Source organism: Scomber japonicus, chromosome 8, assembly GCF_027409825.1.
Source record: "Scomber japonicus isolate fScoJap1 chromosome 8, fScoJap1.pri, whole genome shotgun sequence".
Taxonomy (NCBI): domain Eukaryota; kingdom Metazoa; phylum Chordata; class Actinopteri; order Scombriformes; family Scombridae; genus Scomber; species Scomber japonicus.
The window spans coordinates 14,854,682-14,874,478 of NC_070585.1; the positions used below are offsets into that span (position 1 = coordinate 14,854,682).

The 19,797-nt window shown below is 42.4% G+C and overlaps 1 protein-coding gene across 1 annotated transcript; it reads right to left on the reverse strand.

Annotated features, from left to right (window-relative positions):
- Positions 1-723: 723 nt before the first annotated feature.
- Positions 724-19,489, reverse strand: LOC128362927 (ras-GEF domain-containing family member 1C-like). The gene is made up of 14 exons (XM_053323795.1): positions 19,183-19,489; positions 6,739-6,954; positions 6,386-6,508; positions 6,033-6,170; positions 4,614-4,835; positions 3,283-3,357; positions 2,526-2,624; positions 1,843-1,945; positions 1,665-1,744; positions 1,474-1,569; positions 1,257-1,352; positions 1,050-1,173; positions 847-919; positions 724-758 (listed from the first exon to the last, which is right to left on the reverse strand). Exons 2-14 carry the CDS (start codon positions 6,946-6,948, stop codon positions 734-736), a joined length of 1,464 nt encoding a protein of 487 aa, XP_053179770.1. The 5' UTR covers positions 6,949-6,954; positions 19,183-19,489; the 3' UTR covers positions 724-733.
- Positions 19,490-19,797: the final 308 nt, after the last annotated feature.

Genomic DNA, 19,797 nt, shown 5'->3' on the forward strand with positions numbered 1-19,797 from the left:
ATGAATGCATGAACAGGTACCTCCATCTGGATCACACTCACACACACACACACACACACACACATATATACACTCATACACACAAAAAAGTACATGTGAGATGAACTGGTAAAATATTCAAAGCATGTCCTCTTCTGCCATTCCTTCAGTAGACCTATAAAATATTTGACAGCTGATATGGGCTATCCAGCGCCCTTCACATCATTGTAAGTTTCATCATTACAGTACATTACAAGTAAGGAAAAAAGTAAAATATAATACCTAGACAAGGCTTTGGACCAAAGGGGGAGAGAAAGAGAGAGAAATAGGGAGAGAAGCAAATACAAAAACAACAATAGCATCAGTAGGAATTTCATTTTATAAAGTGGTTTTCCCTGTAACTGTACTCTCTATAGTAGTAAACATATCTTCACAGAGTAAACACACATCGAGGGGAGAATGAGAACTTGTGTCCCTCTCCTACACACTGTACCTCATTACTGATAGTTCATATGCTGCAAAGGCATTTTGTTCCAGTTTCCATAGCTTAATTTTTTTCAGTTCAACTTTTTTTGTCTTCTTTTTTTTAACACGCTCTTCATGATGAATCCTGTTCATCTTGTTTCTTTTTTCGTTGTTATTTCTTCATAAAAAACACCTAAGTACCAGCTAGGCTCCTTCACAGTTCATTTTAGTGCAATGAGAACACACACCCGTCCCCTCGCTGGTGGGAGGGTTAGATGCTGTCGGTGCCTCATGTCTTTCCCAGAACATTAGACCTGACGGGAGAAAAGAGACATTGATTGATGAAGGTGTATCATCAACATTGGAGTGTACCTCTCATTAGACTAGTGCTATGATTCTCACCTGAGTGCTTTCCATCTATCCTTCTCTACCTGGTTCTCTGGACTCTCACTCTCATAAGATGCAAGGTAGAGTCCTGCATAAGGATGAAAAAAAGCAGGAAAATAAGTAAATCAATGAGAAAAATCTTAAACTATAAGGAAAATATGTAAATCAAGCGTGTGCAGAAGAGCTTCTAAAATCAACTAAATCAAGCAGCTTCTCACCGTCCTCGCTGAAGATGGGAGCAGTGTGGAGGTAGTGCAGGATGGCCCGATCCTCCTCAAACGGACACTCCACCTGTTTCCATGTCATGAATTCTCCCACCTGCCGTGCCAGCTCCACAAATTTCTGAGCAAAGAAATTACACTAAGTAAATACTTTGAAAGTTGTTAGTACATGAGGTAGTGTCAGGTGAAAAGAGACCGTCTCACCTCAAAGTTGACATGGCCGTTGGGCATTCGATTGGCACATCCTTCATTCAAGAAGTAAATATCTTTGATCAGCAGACTAAAGAAGGGAATCACAATCTGTGGAGAGAAAACAGACAGGGATTTATAGAAAAATATTGACGTGAAGATGAAAAGAAATGACTGAATCGATGCAAGCATGCTTCCGGAGAAACAACAGCAATGCAGGGCTGAACCCTACCCTTTCTCTGTTGCTGTTGGCAGTCTGAGAACGATGGGCGGCTCCCCTCAGGGCAGTTCTGTAGTTGTAAAAGTTTCCTGTAGGATCCATCTGATGCTGTCAAAGCAAGTGGAAACAAACAATACAATGTCAACTTCAAGTTAATACGTGTCTTATACTGCTCCCTCTGTCAGTCTGTGAACTGTGTTTACCTCCAGAATGAAGAACTTTGCAGTCTTGGCTTTGCCCCAAGTCTTCTTCAACCGTGACACAGGACTCATGTTCATACCAGCTACAGCAGGAAATGAATTATATTTGTTAATACGAGATCAGCCACTGGAATTCATTGGAACTGCTGATACTGGCTCATGCACAAAATTAAACACTCACAGATGATGGCCATGAGGGAGTTGAAGTTTCCAATGTTGAAACATTCCCTGGCTACATCAATGAAAAACTCGATCACCTGGGCTCTCTGCTTCTTCTTCGCAGGCTGCAGAGATAAGATGAGAAGGAATTTCACACCACATGAATTCAATTTGAGAGACATTTTAATATAATTCTCACAAGCCTAATTTACACTGACACTATCCATTTAGTACCCAAGAGGGCAATGACAGAAATTACCATTAGGGGGCAGTGATGCTTCATAACAACAAACTGTCTTGACATGCTCTCTCTTTTTGGTTATAATTTAATACTAAAACAATATCAAATTATTAAAAATATTACCATTTAAAATATTAAATGATGAATGATTGGCATTAATAAAATTCGAAATATGTACATAAATATTCTACAATATTGATCCAAATATATGGAATTGTGATAGTGACATAATGCTAATCACATTTTGCCTTTTACTAGTCCTCAAAAATATCTTCTTGTCTCCTGATCTTCATGTCAATTTCATGATTAAAGACCTTTTCGTCAGTTCATCAGTTGTTCATACTTCTTTGAACACATTTCATTCATTTTATCTTTGGCATTATGAGTCTATTCTGTGTTCTGTTTGCTTGTGAAGTTTTTTGTCCGAATAAATAAGGATCTGGTTCACAGCATTTGCCACTTACCATGCAGATCTCAGTAGCTACCAGGTAACACAGTCTGTTAAACCACCTGACATAAGCCTCCAGGTTGGAGGTTTTCTTCTTCTGGTCACTGAAGCATGGCTGCTGATGACACACACACAAACAAAAGTGAATATGGGAGGTGATACCATAGGGAATTGCACTGATCCTAATTAGCTTCCTATCTACAGGCTGACCCCCTACCCGAGTGTAAATGACAAAGACAGCGAGCTGGGAGCGGAAATAACACGATCAATGGAGAGCATGAAAAAACAAACATAGAGGAAGGACAGAGGGAAGGCAAGTGAAAGAGATGGCAACCCAACACGAAGAAAGACCACAGTGGAGCAGCAGCAGTGTAAAGTGAGAGTGAAAGAACTGAACAGTTAAATGACAAGACAGATGAAGCAATCATGTGCTGCTACACCTTGTGTCAATATAATGATGTCCTGTTTGTGACCTAGTAGCCCGCTGATCATTATGTGACCCTCAAGAAGCTAAATATAATTATATATAGCCACACACACTCCAAATTTTGTTACTCCCTGAAATACATTAGACATATTTAAAGAACCCCTCTAGACATGTTTTAAGACTGTTAAAATACTCTGTTTGAATAGTAATTTATGACTGAAAAAACATCTTCCCCTCATTGAAAAATCGTGTCAAACTCTACACATGCATCATTCTGCATCATTCAACAACATGCAGAATGAATGGTGATCTATAAATAATACCAATATTCGAAGTCAAAGTTTACCTGAGTTACATCTAGTGGGTCTTTCTGAACAAAGGCTTGAACGAACTCCTCCGGTCCAATATGTCTTAAATGTTCCTGGAAAACACACACACACACACACACACACACACACACACACACACACACACACACACACACACACACGCAAAAGAAAAAACAACGGGTGTAATCTCATTAATAATTCTTTCATTTCACTAATGGAAGGCAATCAATAAAATGAAGTAATGACTCATTGACATTACTCATTAGAATTATATTTCATCAAAGTGACACTTAAGACGATATTCACTTCTATTAAAAGACAGCTGCACAAATACATACATGTAAAACTGACTCACTAGACTGATCTCAACTCATGACATAATCTAAAAAACACAACAGAACTACACACACACACACACACACACACACACACACACACACACACACACACACACACACACACAAACGCTTCACTCCTAAAGACATCTTGTTTTTTTGATTCAATATCAGCATGTTGCTAAAAGCTATAAAAGGGGTCTGTATGTATGTGTGCACTGTACATGCCTGTCTGTCTCTCTCTCCTTCAATGTGTGTACATGTGTGTGGGGGGGGGGGGGGTGTGCGCCAGAGTGTGAAGCTGTCAGGTCATATATATCCAATGTTTTTATTCCCTTTGTTTGAGGCCTAAGGCACATCACTGACTTCTGGGGTGATGTCACCACTCAGACAAGGGTACATGCCTACTCAGGCATACACAACCACACACACACAACCACACACACAAGCAGAAACACAACCACTCCCAGATACACGTGCCCACATCAAGACATACATGAATACACAAAAGGCACTATGCATGCAATGTGAGGGACACTGCAGAGATCCTTTGTCCATGTATGTTTCATTGCACTATTTCCTTTGTTCTTTTATTGAACACATTGGGTGAAGACTTGTTAGTGCCGGAATTGCTGACAACTAACAATCAAGGTTAGACTTCAGAGATCCTCAGTATGATACAAGATCAGAGTTAAGTGTGCCAGTTTGCTACTATGCAACCCCCCCCCCCCCCCCAAGCCTCCCACCAACTTTCCTTTGTTCTTTCAGATTCATACATTTTCAATGACCCTCATATCTTTCCCTCTCCATCGCCATTCCATTTGATGTCTCATATTCAATGTTTACGTCCTTGCCTTAAACCATGTCTCCACCCCTGCTTTATTGTCCTTAGCTCCTTCTCCCTCTTCCAGCATCCTCTCCACTCCTCCTCGTCCATCCTTGTTATCATCTCTCACCCTGACCTCTGTCTAACCCACACTCCCCTCCCTCCCTCTCCCTCTCCCTCTCCTCACCAGCTCCACGTGGGTGAGCTGCTGTGCCAGTGTGTACGGGTCGTTGCAGATGGAGAGCATGTCCTTCTGGATGGGCGGAGGCTTGGTCTTGAAGGCCACCAGCTTGTCAGAGATAGAGGAGGCATTGAGGGAGACCTTGACGATACTCTCTTCCCCCTGGCTCATCAGGGCCAGCCTCTGGTTGAGCTTCTGCAGCAACTGGTTCAGGGTTTTCCAGTACGCCTGCAAAGAGGGAGAGGAAAGGGAGAAGGGAGGAGAGGATAGTAAGGATTTTGTTAATGTGAATTAATATTTTATTAATGCTTTATAGATCAGTATTAGGCATGAATCAAAAGACTTTCTGTGCAACTGTGTTTTGAGTCCACATGCAAGTGATCTAGTATTTACCAAATGAGCCTTGTCATCTCTTTACTTAACAACTCACAATTGAATTTAAATCAAGTAATCAAGCACATGTTTATGTTTGACTGGGCAACAGAATGTTTATCTGTATCATTGCATTATAGCATCTAGATTTGTGAAAATGTATCGATCTTCTGATAAGCCCAAGAATTTACAGAATGGTTTAATTTCCAGCTGCATTAAAACATGTTTCAAGCAGTATTATGCCGTGCGTTGTGTCCAGGAATGTGTGTTTCTGATCTCCTCCCTACAGATGACTGGTCACTGAGTTCATTAGGTCAGTCTGTCTCACAAATGACCCAGAGCCACAGCTCCCACATGTCCAAACACACACACGCACACACATGCACACACACACATGCACACACACACACACACACACTCTAACTGTCGCCATCCGGCTGTAAATAGCAGCACATTCATCACCACCTGCCCTTCCCCTCTTTCTGTCGTCCCTTCACCTCTCTCCATTTTTCCTAGTCTTCCACCCTGACTCCATCCTCCTTCTCTACCTTCTTCCTCTGCTCTCTGTGCCCCTGTATCCCATCCCCCTACTTTCTCCATCCATCTCCCTCCCTCGATTTTCCCCTGAGGCTGCAGACAGAGCTACACCTCTAACATCCTCCCTTCCTCTCTCTGCTCCCTCTACAGTGCAAGATTGTGTAACATGGAGCATTGGCTATTCACTGTACACGGACACTCTGACTCCTTCCACCACCCCACCACAGAGGTAGTGATAATAATTGAATTTTGTTCCCTGTCAGAGCATTTCTCACTGCAGCTACGGCTAATAAGAGGCTATAATGGCCACAAATACAGTGTGGATCAAAATCAGGCTCTTACCGCCCATCACAATTGCTATAGAAACAGATAACTTCATAAGTAGCAGACTATTTAAATTTCCTTCGTTTAAAGGAAGTTATAGGGTCTTTCCAAAAGCATCTTATCTTGTAAACATGACTTATCCATCTCACATTTATGTTATCATACAGCAGTATTTCCATGTTGTCTGTGTACCTCATCACACGGAGCTATCCTGTGGATGATGTCTTTAAGGTGCCCAACCATCTTCTCGTCCCTGAAGTCAGTGGGGAACGTCTCTGTCCACTCTGTCAGCAGCTGCAGGATCTTGGGACCAAACTTGCGCACTTTTGCCTGTAGTTGAAGAAATTAAAGAGGTTTACCACTTTCTGTATTTGTGATTCCATCAGCAAAACAAAACAATTTGACAATTTGGCAAAAACATAGTGGTTGCTTACATGCTGAATACTGAGTGAGTCGGAGTGTTTTTCGCTGAGGCAGTCTGTTCATTAGTTTGTGCATGTATATAAAAAAGTACTGTATGTATTTATGTGTGGTGCAGTACTGACCGTATCGAGTGGGCTCTGATCCAGCTGCTGCTGTTTAATGCACTGCTCACACACCCTAGCCAGCAGCTCCGGAGGTGGGATGAACAGACGGGCACTCAGCAAGAAGGTAAACACATAGGCTTTCTGTCAAACGACAAAAGGGACATTTTCTAAGGCACTGGTACTACATCAATAAAAAAACACTGCAGCTTTCTGTAATTAAAGAAAGCAAAGCAGTGCTTTAAACAGAGACATGTGACTAATAATGTAATTGGCACTACTGTCATTACCAAGATAAACTGAAATGCACTTTCTGAAGGAGTTTATCAGGAACAGTGGTGTGACCGGGGTTCATTGCTGTTTTTGTCATTTACCTCTGGGTAGTAATCAGCAGTGGGCACCAGGTTCTGGATAAGGGTGTCCAGGGAGGCAGAGGTGATCGGGGGCCCATCGGCCAGGCAAGCCCCGGGCCCCTGGCCCTCCTGTGCAGCCTCCTCCTCCTCCCCAGGCTCAGCGCAGGCCAGATGGGGGCTGAAGCCACTGGGAGTGGTGAACATGGTGCCTGAGCACACAGTCTGGGGCATTCCTGGCTGGAATAGAAACAGAGAAAGTAAACAGTTAGCAGAATAAGGAATAAGTGTAAGGTTTGTTTTTTTTACTTAACAGAAATTAAAGTAGGGTAGTACATTTGATTTGGTAAGGGGAAGTGTATTTTATCCACCACTCTCTTTATAGTCAATCTACAAGGCCTCTCTACAAGTCTGAACTCTCTAACACAGTTCTCTCCCTCTCTTGTCTGTCCTCTGTTCATCCTCCCAGTGTATCATCTCTTATTCACCCTCACTCTAAGTGGCAATGCACTCATTCCATTCAACCGATGACCTGCTGCTGTTGTCAGGGGATACAGATACCCCCCCAACAGCTGCCCCATCTCCCACATCGACAAGACAGAGGAGAGAACGGAAATGTGGGTCATTCAGTCGCTGTGGAAACCATTGCTGCCTGAAAGCAATTGTACGGCCTCCGTCTCTCATGTCTTTTCCCTTTAAGAATGCTTTGGGTTACACATTTTAAAAATTCAACATGCTCCTTCCCTCAATGGACCAACCCTGCAGCTGTAGTGGAATGGAGCACTTACTGTACTGTATGCTAGAGTAGAGATACTACAGAAACAGATATTATGATCCTCAGGGTACAATTGTCATGATTACTCACCACTGTTATGTCTGTCCACATGTAACTGATCCTCTGTTGTCAATATATCAAAATAGTAAGTTAGAGCTTTTCGCTGGATAGAATAAAATGCTGTAAATGTAATTAGCAAATCATTGTTCAGAAACAGTTTCAATGCCACAAGTTTTGATACAAAATGTTAGTTGAAAAAAAATTGAAATTTGTCATAAAAGTAGCCTCTGCTATGCTCCTACTCTCGCTTACCAACCCTGGTGATTATGTCTACCTGAATTACTCATCATCAACAAAGACTACCGCTGTCTCTGGGTGCCTTTGGGCTAGTTCAGTGGCCTGAAGGCGTTCTGCCTTCTGGAAAGGCAGCACACCCACATGCTGACAGTGAGACCTTGAGCAACATGCAGGAAGTTATTTCAGATGTAAACACTGCATATTCTTCCTGCTATCTGCAGCTCAGACCACGGCCAGGGTCAGGCCTGAATGAGTGCACATGTAGCCACAAACACACTATATATGAAAAAAATGTACAGCAAAAGAGAGCTGAAAAAAAGAATAATTTCCCCTATTCTTATGCTGTCAAATAAGGCAGAGCTTTAATAGAACAGACCTACCAAAATTATGCAGCTATTCAGTTAAAAGATAACCTGAGTTCTGAGAAGGATGAATGAATGACAAAACCAGATATCGCCCCTGGTCCCTCGAATCATTTCATCCTCAAGTGACCTTCAGGTTCCCTTCCCCCTTGCTGATCAGGCACCTCGATAAACCGGTGTCACAGGTCCCTGGGGTGAAAGGTCAAGCACACACTGGTGTCTAGAAGTGCAGCTCACATCTCAAGTTTCCTGTGTGAGGGGCTCAGTTGTCCTTTGTTCTCCCTGTTCCCTAACACATAAGCATGCGAACACTTATTCATGCATTTTGTACACACCTAGACACGAACACATTGGACAGGCGCACAAAAGGCTGGGGGATGGGTAGTCTTTTCACAGCCTTCCTTCCTACTTAAACCACTAACACTCACAGCCATAATCGCTCAAAAATGTATGTTGTGGTTTAAGAGGACTGACATCTTGTCTGGTCCTCACAGCTATAATCATTCTGAGAGGAAAAACAAATGTTTAACCGAGCAGATAAAACTCAGAAAATCTACATATGAAGCTAAATACTATATGTATTATGTAAAACACTTTTTTAAAGGGAGGCTATTATGCACTTTTTCAGGTCTATATTTTTTAATATAAGGCTCAACTGGAATAGCTTTGCATGATTTACATTTGAAAAAACTACTTATTTATCCAACTCTTCACGCAGCTCCTGTCTCTTTAAGGCCCCCCATATCAAGGAGTCCAGTCTGTTCTGATTGGTTAGTTTCCAGAAGCTGCGTCACGGCTGATGTCCCACAGCCCACAAGGCTCAGGCTACATCAACAAACTATAAAGCAACCTATAGCAGTGGGATTTCACTACTTTTTCTCATTCCTTACTCAAAATGTCAACTTCTCAAATATATCTGTATATGTTCGAACCCAAATCCCATCCAAAATATATGAATAGACAACATGAAGATTTGCAGCAACAAAGATTACAGCAGGGTGTCTCTGTTTGGTAAACATTACACTCATTACCTGCTGTTGATTTAGTCTATCAATCACCCTGTTAATAGGTGTATGTGTGGGAAATGTGCTACAATTTCAGGAAAAAGCAAAGGTAATGTAGCTAGTAAAATTCTGCTGTCGTCAACTGTATAGTACCTCACTGCACCATCGGTTATGTGTTTGCTGTAGTGTATTAATTGTCTATAATACCACTCAAGTAGACTGTTTTGCAAGAACATGTACAAATATTTAATAAGACCATAGGTTGGCAGGCGTTTGGCTTGGATTACCTTCGCTTGAGCTGAACTGAACTTATAAAGAAATCCATCATGATGTCAGCTTGTTTCAAAAGGAGAAAGAAACATTGGAAACCCAGCATTCAAAGCAGTCTGAAGCCTGAGCATTTTGCTTATCATTTGTTTACCTCATTATTTGAAACTTTGTTTAATATGAATATCTGACATTATAACATTATGCAGAAAATAAGGAAAAGCATATGCTGCTGTGCACACATAGATACATAACTTCAATCTGTGTGTGTCTCTCACTGCCATGCACTTTAATCAGCTTTTAAATGGTCTATTTTCCAGGATTAGAGATGACTAAGGAACCCCAGTTGAAAAATATTACTGCCATGATCTAAAATGCTGGTGTTTTGAGCTGTTTTCTCCCCACAAAAGTGATTGTCACTGTCTGGATTTAGTTCAAAAGGGGGGAGCCTGTGGTGCCCTTGCAGTGACCTCCTCTAGATAGGATTACAACATGCTGCCACTGTGAAGACATGGCCTGATAAACAGAGAAATAGACAAATCCAACATGCCTCTATAACAACATGAATGCAGTGGCAAAGCTTTATGGCAACTGGAAGGAACTTTCTCCGTGAGACCAGACAGGAATACAAAGTGTGCACAACTCTAGGAGATTGTATGACTAAATCCAGGAGTTTATCTGAGTCATCTCATGCATGCAAACACACACACTCTCTCACACACCCCTATGTTACAGTGGTTCTACTCATATATGCATGGGAGTGAGTGAGAGTTTCATTCTACGTGCCCACACTGTCAATGATTCCCTCCATCACTTGTGATAATCTTCACTCTCCTCATTTCTCCCCACTGCTGATGTGTACATTTTAGGATAGGCCAGTCATCAGTGTTCGTGCGTGAAAAGGCTTTGTTCTCACTGTGCTACTGAAACGGTTGCGAAATGCATTTACGGGGTAGGATTAAGATCAAAATAGCGTGAATTCAGAATGGTGCTCATATCAAGTTAAAGCATGTCTATAAACCTTAAGCTGGACAGCAGCCACTTTGGTCATAAGTGGTAATTTCAGGATATAGGTACATTTAATTTTTTTTTTAAACAGCCGCATAAGTAGAGAAGAATTATAAAGTAATAAAACTGATTGAGTAATGTCAGTTATGCAGCAATATCTAGCCTACTTACAGTCTGCTAACATTAGCCAATGACATTGAGCTACTGATCATACCAGACCAGGTGAGGTTGTAACAGCAAAACGCTTGACTGCACTGAATTGAGCAATGTACTATACAGATTGCATTATTTTGTCTTTTAAAAGTTACTGGGCTTGCTTTAAAACTGCAAGATGCTGTTGTCTGAGCTTTGCTGGGTTTGGGCAACACCTCTGGTGCTAAGCTGCAGCTCCAGTAGAGGATTTGTGCTTTAAGTCCGACAGATAACTTTGGAATTGAACAGTGGTGAAACTTCTATTAATAAATCACTTCTTTGAACCCCAGGAACTAAAGATCGACACATCCAACACAGTTTTATCACCAATAAAAACCAAAATAGCTACTTCCAAAAAAAAGCATGGATTACTACGTTTTATGACCACATTTATTATTTCACAACCATATTGCTTACACCACTTCTTTTCCTACAGTGTGACCAAGAAGTCATCCACAGCTGTACTCTATGTATAACTTATTTCCATACCCCATGATACACCCAGCTCCCTCTGTGGCTGTCACATTGCATCAACGCTGCATGAAAACACAGAGAAAGAAGCAGAACAGGTGAGTGAAGTGGTGTGTGCTCTAATCCCCCCTGAGATCTCCAACAGCCAGCCACCAGCAGCCCTGAACTCTGTCTAGACAGCTGGGAAAGTGTCATTGTTCAGGCCCTTTGCAGCATATGTATGTGTGTGAGTGTGTGTGAGTGTGTGTGAGTGCGTGTTGTCTTCTGTCAGGCTGTTATCGTTGCCATCGGGGGATCCGCCTGCTTTGTTCTATCATGATTAACAGAATGGCACTGTCTGGAGAGAGACAATCTTTATCAGACACTTGACTGTCTCTGTGTATGTGTGGAGTAAACCAGAGGTGCGTAGTCACCGTGTTGATGAAACAATGGCATTCTTAACAAGCTCTGTTTTCTAGTGGCCACATCTATCTCACTCTCTGTAAAACCTGTTTCACCACATAAATATGTCTTACTCATACCTACAAAGAATGGTGACACAGCTGCTGACAGTCTGTTCTGCCACTAAGGACTTTAAGGGTTAAAGGAAGAGAGACAGCTCTCCATTAAGACTGAAGAGGCTCATTCAGAACAAATCTGACCTCTGTCATTAAAGAGCGAAGGGTCAAAGGTGAGGTGTTAAGGATCCTTGGTGGGGGTAGATGGAATACAGTCGCAGCATTGTTAATATCCAAACTCTGGGGTCATTTTTTGTAATAATGCTCTGTGGCTTGGCTCAGTTTCAACACCACATATGGGCTCTGTCTGCAGTTAGGGGCATTTTAAAAAAGGTCTTCGGGACTTATAAGGTCATCAGAGCTGACTTTGATTAATTGGCAGTGCCAGCCACATCTATTAATCATCACCCAAACTGAACGTTAAGGACTAAAAATGTGTCTTCAGGTCATATGGGGAGACTAGATCCTTCTCAGTTTTTTTGAAAATGACAATGTATTTTGTCATTCCTACTATATGACAGAGGAAAAATACTGCAGTGTTTTTATTGTATTATTATGTATTAATTGGGCAGATTCAGAAACATTTATATCTATGTCTAATAGCATTCTTCCTCGAGCTTGATTAAGTCCCAGACAAATATTCTTTCAGAGTTGATTTCATGTCCTTGAGGGTACAGCTGATACACAAAGGTAATTCACTCTATTCCTGCACCGACAGACCTTATTCAGGTGATAAGGGGTTTGATTTATTTTATTTTATTTTGGTGACAAGCTTAATCAAGTGTGTTTTTAGATGAAAAGATCAAATATACTGTATGGTGTGGAAGTTTGTAAGCTACTGCCCTATTGCTTCCCAGGGACTATATGATATATAATGAAATATTTTGATTTATATATCCACAGTTTTGGTTGCATTTTTGTGGCTTCTTAAATAAGAACTGCTCAAATTGTGACTAAATACAACAGTTGTTTTTTTTAGAAAGGATATGGCATTTCAATTCTAAGAATCACTACAGAGCAGGACTGAAACCAAAGATGTGTTGCAATGCTATTCTTAGAGGAGCAGCACATCATCAGAGGTAAGTACAGCAAATATCCGGCATGGGTATTGCAGCAACATTGTGTTTTTTTCTGTAGGTGGGAGGAGGAAGAGGGGGGTGATATTCTCTCCAGGGCAGTTTGCAGGCAGTCTAGGTTCTCTGAATGTTAAACTCACCTCCTGCCAGACTTACTAAACTCCTCTTTTCCCTTGCAGACTCCATCATCATGCTTCATGCTTCCTCCTTACCAACTAACTTACATACTCCAACACTTCCTTTCTAATTTAAGACCCACATGTTCTCTCCTTTAACACATTCCAATTTCAACACTTCATCTATTTTAGGAGTGTGCTCTAAAAACGTGTATTTTTGGTCCTGACACTATTTTTGTGTGCCTTAGTGTATTACAGCTATGGCCTAAATTTTCCACCATGTTCTTTGAAAGCTGAAATGATGCGACAAGAGAAAAAAACTGGGGTATTCTCATGATGGCAGGGGCTTAAAAGAAAGTAAACACCTCTTTGTCACCCAGCTTCTCCCCTCCCTCACTCCCCTTCCTCTTCCACATGTCCCCTCATTTCTCTCTCCTCCTTTATCTCCCTCTCCACGCCCTACTTTCCAATGTGCCCAGTCAGGATGCTTGTACAGATGGCCCTGCAGCAGCCTGCTCTCCCAGTGGGAGCTGTTGGCATGGGAGGCTTTTTGGCCCTCCGCCCCTACCATCATCCCCAGTCTCTACAGGAGTCCAAAAGTGTACTGGCGTCCAGACTGAATGCCGAGATACACGGGCAGAGCCAATCAGGCCGCTGAGCTGCACGGTGACTTCATGGCATTGCTGACAACAGAGAGAGAGCAAAATACCACACATATGTCATTGCACACGCGTAGAAACAAAATCAAACTGCCACACTATTTGTGGTTAATGGTGTGTGTGTGAGTTTGAGGAGGAGTAGAGAACAAATGAGTTCATTGTATCTTCAAAAAACACATGCATGCACACTTGCACCCACACATCAGCCAAACACAGGATTGAGTTACCGCAGAGGCATTCCAGCTACCCGCCCATTCCCCAGCCAGTCTCTGTGATACGAGCCTGACAGAGGTTGGGAATCACACTTAGGGCTCAACAGGGACACACTCCCTATATCCCTTTATTGGCATTCCTCTGTAGTGTCTGAGCAGAGTCGCGCTGATGTCCTGGCACCTGTTCCAAACCCACCCGCTCCATCAATCCCAATCTCACTGGGAATTCGCCTGCATACACACGCCCTGTACATGTGTGTAGCCAGTCTCATTCCTGAGCGAGTTTGGACACAGTTGTGTGCATGTGTGTGTTTCTTTTTGTGTATGTTCATGCACTTATGTGTATGGGCTTGTGAAAGAGTTGAGAGAGTCAAGAGTGTATCTAGGTCCAAGTGAAGTCACTCCTTAACTGTGAATGCAACCATCTGTCCTGCTGTTCTCCAAGAGGGTGTGGCTGCGCTTCAGTGTTTTCTCTCATCTTGAGTGAAAACACAGAAAGAGAAGAAAGTAAGATGCAAGGACTATGTGACATGAGTAAACCTGCACCTATAATCAACAAAGAAAAAAAAACTATTACCTTGCCAAAATGTACCTTTAGAAAGAATGAATATTCGCGTTAAACACAACCATCAGCCTCAGTGAAAGCCTGTGCTTTTGAGACCAACTCTAAAGGTTGAGGAGCACCATTATCCACTGACTCCACTTGCAAACCACTTCACGCGTGAAATAAAAAAAAACACATCTATTTCCCCAGTTTGAAAATGGTGTTATAAAATGAAGTGAGGGGCTCTGACACATGTGATGGGTCTTTGGAATCTGTCATGTTACTTAGAGATAATTGGAGCTGAGCACAGGCTGGCTCTTAGTGGGCACGTAGCCTGTGTCTGAGCCTTGGGTGCCCTAAATCTGTCATTCACAATGGTCATAATGCTTTAAAAAACAGTCATGTATTATTCATAATATTCCAATTTACAACCACTCTTGATGCAATGCTCCATTGAGGGGAATCGGGCAAGAATGATTTTGTCTCTGTCCTAAACAGGCATAATTTTGCCTGAAGTGCCACTTATGAGGAATTACCAGCTTAGCAAGTGAATGCAAGAATCTGGGAGTGAAAAACAAAGTTGATTGATTGAGATCATCCTAAAAGAAAAGCTGAATGAAACAATGCCTGTGTGCAGTTACCTCAATAGTCCTTTATATGCTTTAAGAAAAATTAGCTAACCTAAACACCCACTCAGAATTGTGTTACTCACTATCAAACCTGAACCATAGACGCCGTGAACTAATGAGCGAGACGGTAACAGATGCAAATCTAATAAGCAGACGTTACTAATTTCATCATGGCTGTCTGCTTTGCTGCTAAAGTACATCTATCTGCTCATTACAACCAGCATGGGCAGAGGCCATGCGGTATGTCACTGTTGATGTATGATGTCAAAGCTTACTAATTATTGTCGGGGGATTGCAGGGGTCTGGTCTGTTCCTAACTCATGCCTCGTGTATTTTGATACGATTAGAGAGACTCAGAGGTCACAATGCATGAATTCTGTCATCCACAACCATTTTCAATTCATATTTGCACATAAAAAGATGTCAAACCTTGATAGGCTGTTTGCCAAAAAGGCTGTATGCAGGCAGCTTAACGATGCATTTTCTATACAGTAACGTCTATTTGTGCTGAATGAATCGATATCTCAATTATAGCAACAGTATGCCACCACAACAGTCACAGTTAAACAGGGAACTCCCCTATTGACATGATGGTGCCATCAATATCAAGAAAGGGACTTTACTTACAAATTTCACATATTGAATGCAAAAAAATGTGGAAGTGGAACCATTGTATTACTGCTGTATGCATGGGTTAGATGTCTAAACTTAAATTTTCAACCCCCCTTCAACCCTTCACCTATACACCTGAAAGCAAATCAGACTTATTCTTTATACTAATGCCAACATGATATCCGACATCCAGTACCAATACCAAAATAAATAAATTTATAAAAATATATGGTCATTTGTAAGAGGATATCAATGCCAGCATTCAGTATTTGACAGTTTTTGATAGCCGGTATTACAGGCACATTTTGGTTGGTATAAAAAATTACTATGGTTCAAATCCCAGATCTAACACCAAGACGTTGTTGTTAATAAAGAAGGTATTAATGCTGGTGACTTCAGTACTTGCTACTTTGTATCTCAGGTGTACACAAGTTTTACGATGTGCTAAACAAATAAAATTCTGATAGAAGTGTTCACACAGCTAACATGATGAGGATCATTTCATTACTTGGGTCCTATATTTGATGAATGTAATATATGCTTATTTCAGTGGTTTATTGAGCAGACCGCTGGGATCTAATCATATTCCATTGCTTTTTTTTGCCCCAACCAATCCATAAAGACAGATTGTCAATAGCTGCCCATATGCCAGCATGCAGGCCATGTGGAGGCAGCTAAGACCAGCTCTGGAGAGCATAGACTGTTTCCATGGAGTCAGGGCTCCTGTTGGGAGGTAATTAGATGCCTGTTGAGTCCCCACTGTGACACCCCCACTTCTCTCTTTTAAACCGTAATCCCTTGCCCCCCCCCCCCCCCCCCCACACACACACACACACACACACACATCCACCCCCCCACCCCCCCTCTCTTTCTCGGTCTTTCACTCTCGTGACAGAGCAGCAGGCTGTGACAGAGTGATTCCACATGTGAACCCTGTCTGCCTTCAGTTGTCAGTGAGATCACTCCCATCATCCCAGTGTCAGCAGCAAAGGCTACAGGTGTAGCAGGAAGGACAACTGAAGATCTGTCAGGTACATAGGCCATTGTGACATTCTGTACCTTTTTCAGGCAAGCTCCGGCTGAGCTGAGGAGCTGTTTATGTGAGGTGCAAAAAAATAACATGACAGTCCAGAGGGATGAGTGACAAACATTTTAAGCGGGAACTGTGTTTTTTATTTCTGTGACTGTAATTTTTGTACTGTTTATATTTAGTTTCCTTTTAGTATTATGTCATTTCCCCAAGGGACCTGCTATAAATCGAAAAATGTCCCGGCTTCAGCAAAAAAAAAAAAACAGGAACTAAAGATTTTCGTTCCTGTCTGACTGATCATCCAAATATCCATTCAACAAATACAGCTTGGGGGCAGGTTTCAAACCTATCCCAGCATGCACTGGACAAGTGAATTATCACTCAATAGAAAATAGCAACTAAAAATCCAAGTTTGATTGCATCACGGCGTTTAACAGTGTGAGATTAAATTTCTTATGCATAAATAACAGAGCTGCCAGTAGGATGTTGGAGTGGATTTCTGTTTTGACGGTAGAGGAATTCTGTCACTTCTGTGGAGTAGAATAACCTGTGATCTATGACTCCTCCAATCACAAATACCCACAGACAGACCAAGAGAGAGAGAGAGAGAGAGAGAGAGAGACCACTTCCCCCATACACAGCCTTAAAGTCAAGTCAATTTTATATAGCCCAATATCACGAATCAAAAATATGCCTCAGGGGGCTTTACAGTTTGTACAGCGATAAACATCCTCTGTCCTTACACCTTCACATAAATAAGGAAAAATTCCCTAAAAATCCCTTTAATGGGGGGAAAATGGAAGAAGGCTCGGGAAGAGCAACAGAGGAGGGTTCCTTCTCCCAAGACAGACAGACATGTAATAACCCTGGTGATAAACCTGTCATTGCTACCAGACTGTGTTTACCTCCCTGTCAACCTGCCCCAGACAGAACCTTCCCCCTGCCCTCCCCCGCCTCCTCCTCTCTCCACACACACACACACACACACACACACACACACACACACACACACACACACGACTGGCTTCACTCTCTTGCCTCTCTCAATCTCACGAAAAAAAAAGAACAAAAAACCCCAAAACAAACGATGCCCTTATTAACAGCACACCTGTTATTCTCTGCAGACTTGGCCTGAATTGGAGGGGAACATGTGCTGCTGTCTATGTCTGTACCTGTAGATTTGTTACCAGCAACTTCTGACAGACCTCCGCTCTGGTGACTCATGCCTCTACCCTTATCTACTGTGCTGTCAGAGTAAGCTTCCATTTCAATTCAGAACCATTCTATAGCCAAGGGCATAGAGGTTTTATGGGCTCAGCAACAGCAGGGCTCAACTGAATAGGTACATGCAGAGGAGGTGGGACAAAGAGCTGCACAGGATTGATCACTCAAAGGATGTTGGCACAGGATAGAAATAATTCAGGTTTTATCCAGAGTTGGATGACATGTAAGACTTGACTTACAACATTTAACAAAAGAAACTCTCATTCAGCGACCGTGACACAAAAGACAAAATGTTTGTTTTTCACCCCTCTGGGCATACAGAGGCACATAGTGCCAGCAAAGGTGAAAGTGAGCAAATACACATTTCCCAGGGTTGCATTGTAAACAGAAGGAGGGGGTCAAAGAGAGACAAAGCAGGACATGTGTTGGTGAGTGAGAGAAGCTGCCACTGCCTCCTGGAGCTCCATGCTGAGAGACGAAGGTCCAGAAACGTGACTCCCCACCCTGGGGCTTCCCCCTGAAGGGGCTGAGATATGGAGGAGAGCAGAGCTGAGGGCGTGGGAAGCGTAGGGACCATAAGTGGCTTAACTGGTAATATCAACAACCCCAGCAATAATTTCTCTGCACCTGACTGGTTTCTGACAGAGCTGGTCTTACTTTCATGCACCTAAGCTGCAGAAGACAGATAACAAATCCTTTTGGTTTGTGATGGTAAGCTGTGCGAGCTGCTACATTACCCTTGGGTGAAAAAGCCTGCTTTAGAGGATGATGCAGATTTTTCTCATTCCTGTTAAAAAACAGAGTAAAAATGTCACCAGTGCCACACCTGTTCATTCTGACTCTGAAATAACACAACATATTTATATATGCAGAGGTCGAGAAGCAGAGATGCAAGAGAGTGCTTGAGGAAATCAGCAGTGAGTTTACATAGAGGCTCCACTCCCACGTTAATGCACGTTAATAATTACACAAAACGAGATAAGCTTTGCACCACACAGCCAAACCCAGCCAACGACATGATAAACATGTGATATTTGTCCGGGATATCTTTGTTTACACCGAGTATTACCATGTCAGCTACAGACATATCCAATATTTTCTGCTATAAATGTGACAGGGCCAGAATACGCAGCGACTCCAGTCCCTGAAACAAGCTGGGTCCCCTCACACGCCCTGAAACAGACACAGTGCACACCGCTGACTCACGCCACAGACTGTGATGCCTCCCATCGTAGTAAAATGATGCAAGCAGAGGTACAGTATCACTAACACCATAAGGAATTATGATGTCATCACTGTTGCTCGTAAAGTTTTAACTGTGACGACACAGTCTTCTTGTCACAGTAAACAAAACGCATGCGTGGAACACCCTGACACACACATTCTCACGCGTAAATATGCACACACACAAACTGACTGTGGGCGTGAGCGCAATCTCAATATGCTAATACGGTAGTAGTAGTAGGGTAACCTTGCATTTATGGGCTACTTACCAGCACTACACTCTGATCCCCATCTTTGATCCTACTTGTATCCGATGACGAATCAATAAAACTGCTGCTCCAGATATTCCTAGTGTAATTAGCCTCCACACAACAGCCTGGTCAACTGGCACCGGTGGGAGAAGTGGAGCCGGACTCCAGAGGCACAACCTGATTGATGTAAGTGGAGGAGATGTCTGTGGATAGCAGCCTGTCAGTGGTCCTGGTTGTGGACAGGTGTCCACCGGCGAATAGAGGACACAGACAGAAAACTGACCCCGTGAAAGAGTGCGTCCCTGAAGGCGTGGCGACCCGTCCTGTCCTGCGCCACGGAGACACGGCGGAGCGCACAGCACATCAACACGTCCCTGTATCAAGTGGTTAGACAGAGGAGAGGAGGGAGAGAGAACTACTCACATTGGTCAAGTGAGCAGAAATAATATGACTTCCGCTTCTGATTTTCAAAATTAGATACGAACACGGGTTGCTGTTTTCTGGGTGATAGAATTACTCAGGGCACTAAGGCATAAATAAGCTTTGAAACCTATTTATACCATACCATTACAACAATTTTTGTGTGCTTTGTTTATATATCTTGTCACCTTCAAGTAAAGAACACATGATTTA

Excerpts from the sequence above, each read along its gene's own strand:
- LOC128362927 (XM_053323795.1), bottom strand. The coding sequence starts at position 6,948 with ATGCCCCAGACTGTGTGCTCAGGCACCATGTTCACCACTCCCAGTGGC. Across the intron at positions 2,625-3,282 it reads ACCCACTAGATGTAACTCAG|CCATGCTTCAGTGACCAGAA; the intron begins GTAAACTTTGAC and ends TGTCATCAGCAG. Across the intron at positions 1,174-1,256 it reads ACGGCCATGTCAACTTTGAG|AAATTTGTGGAGCTGGCACG; the intron begins GTGAGACGGTCT and ends TTCTTTGCTCAG.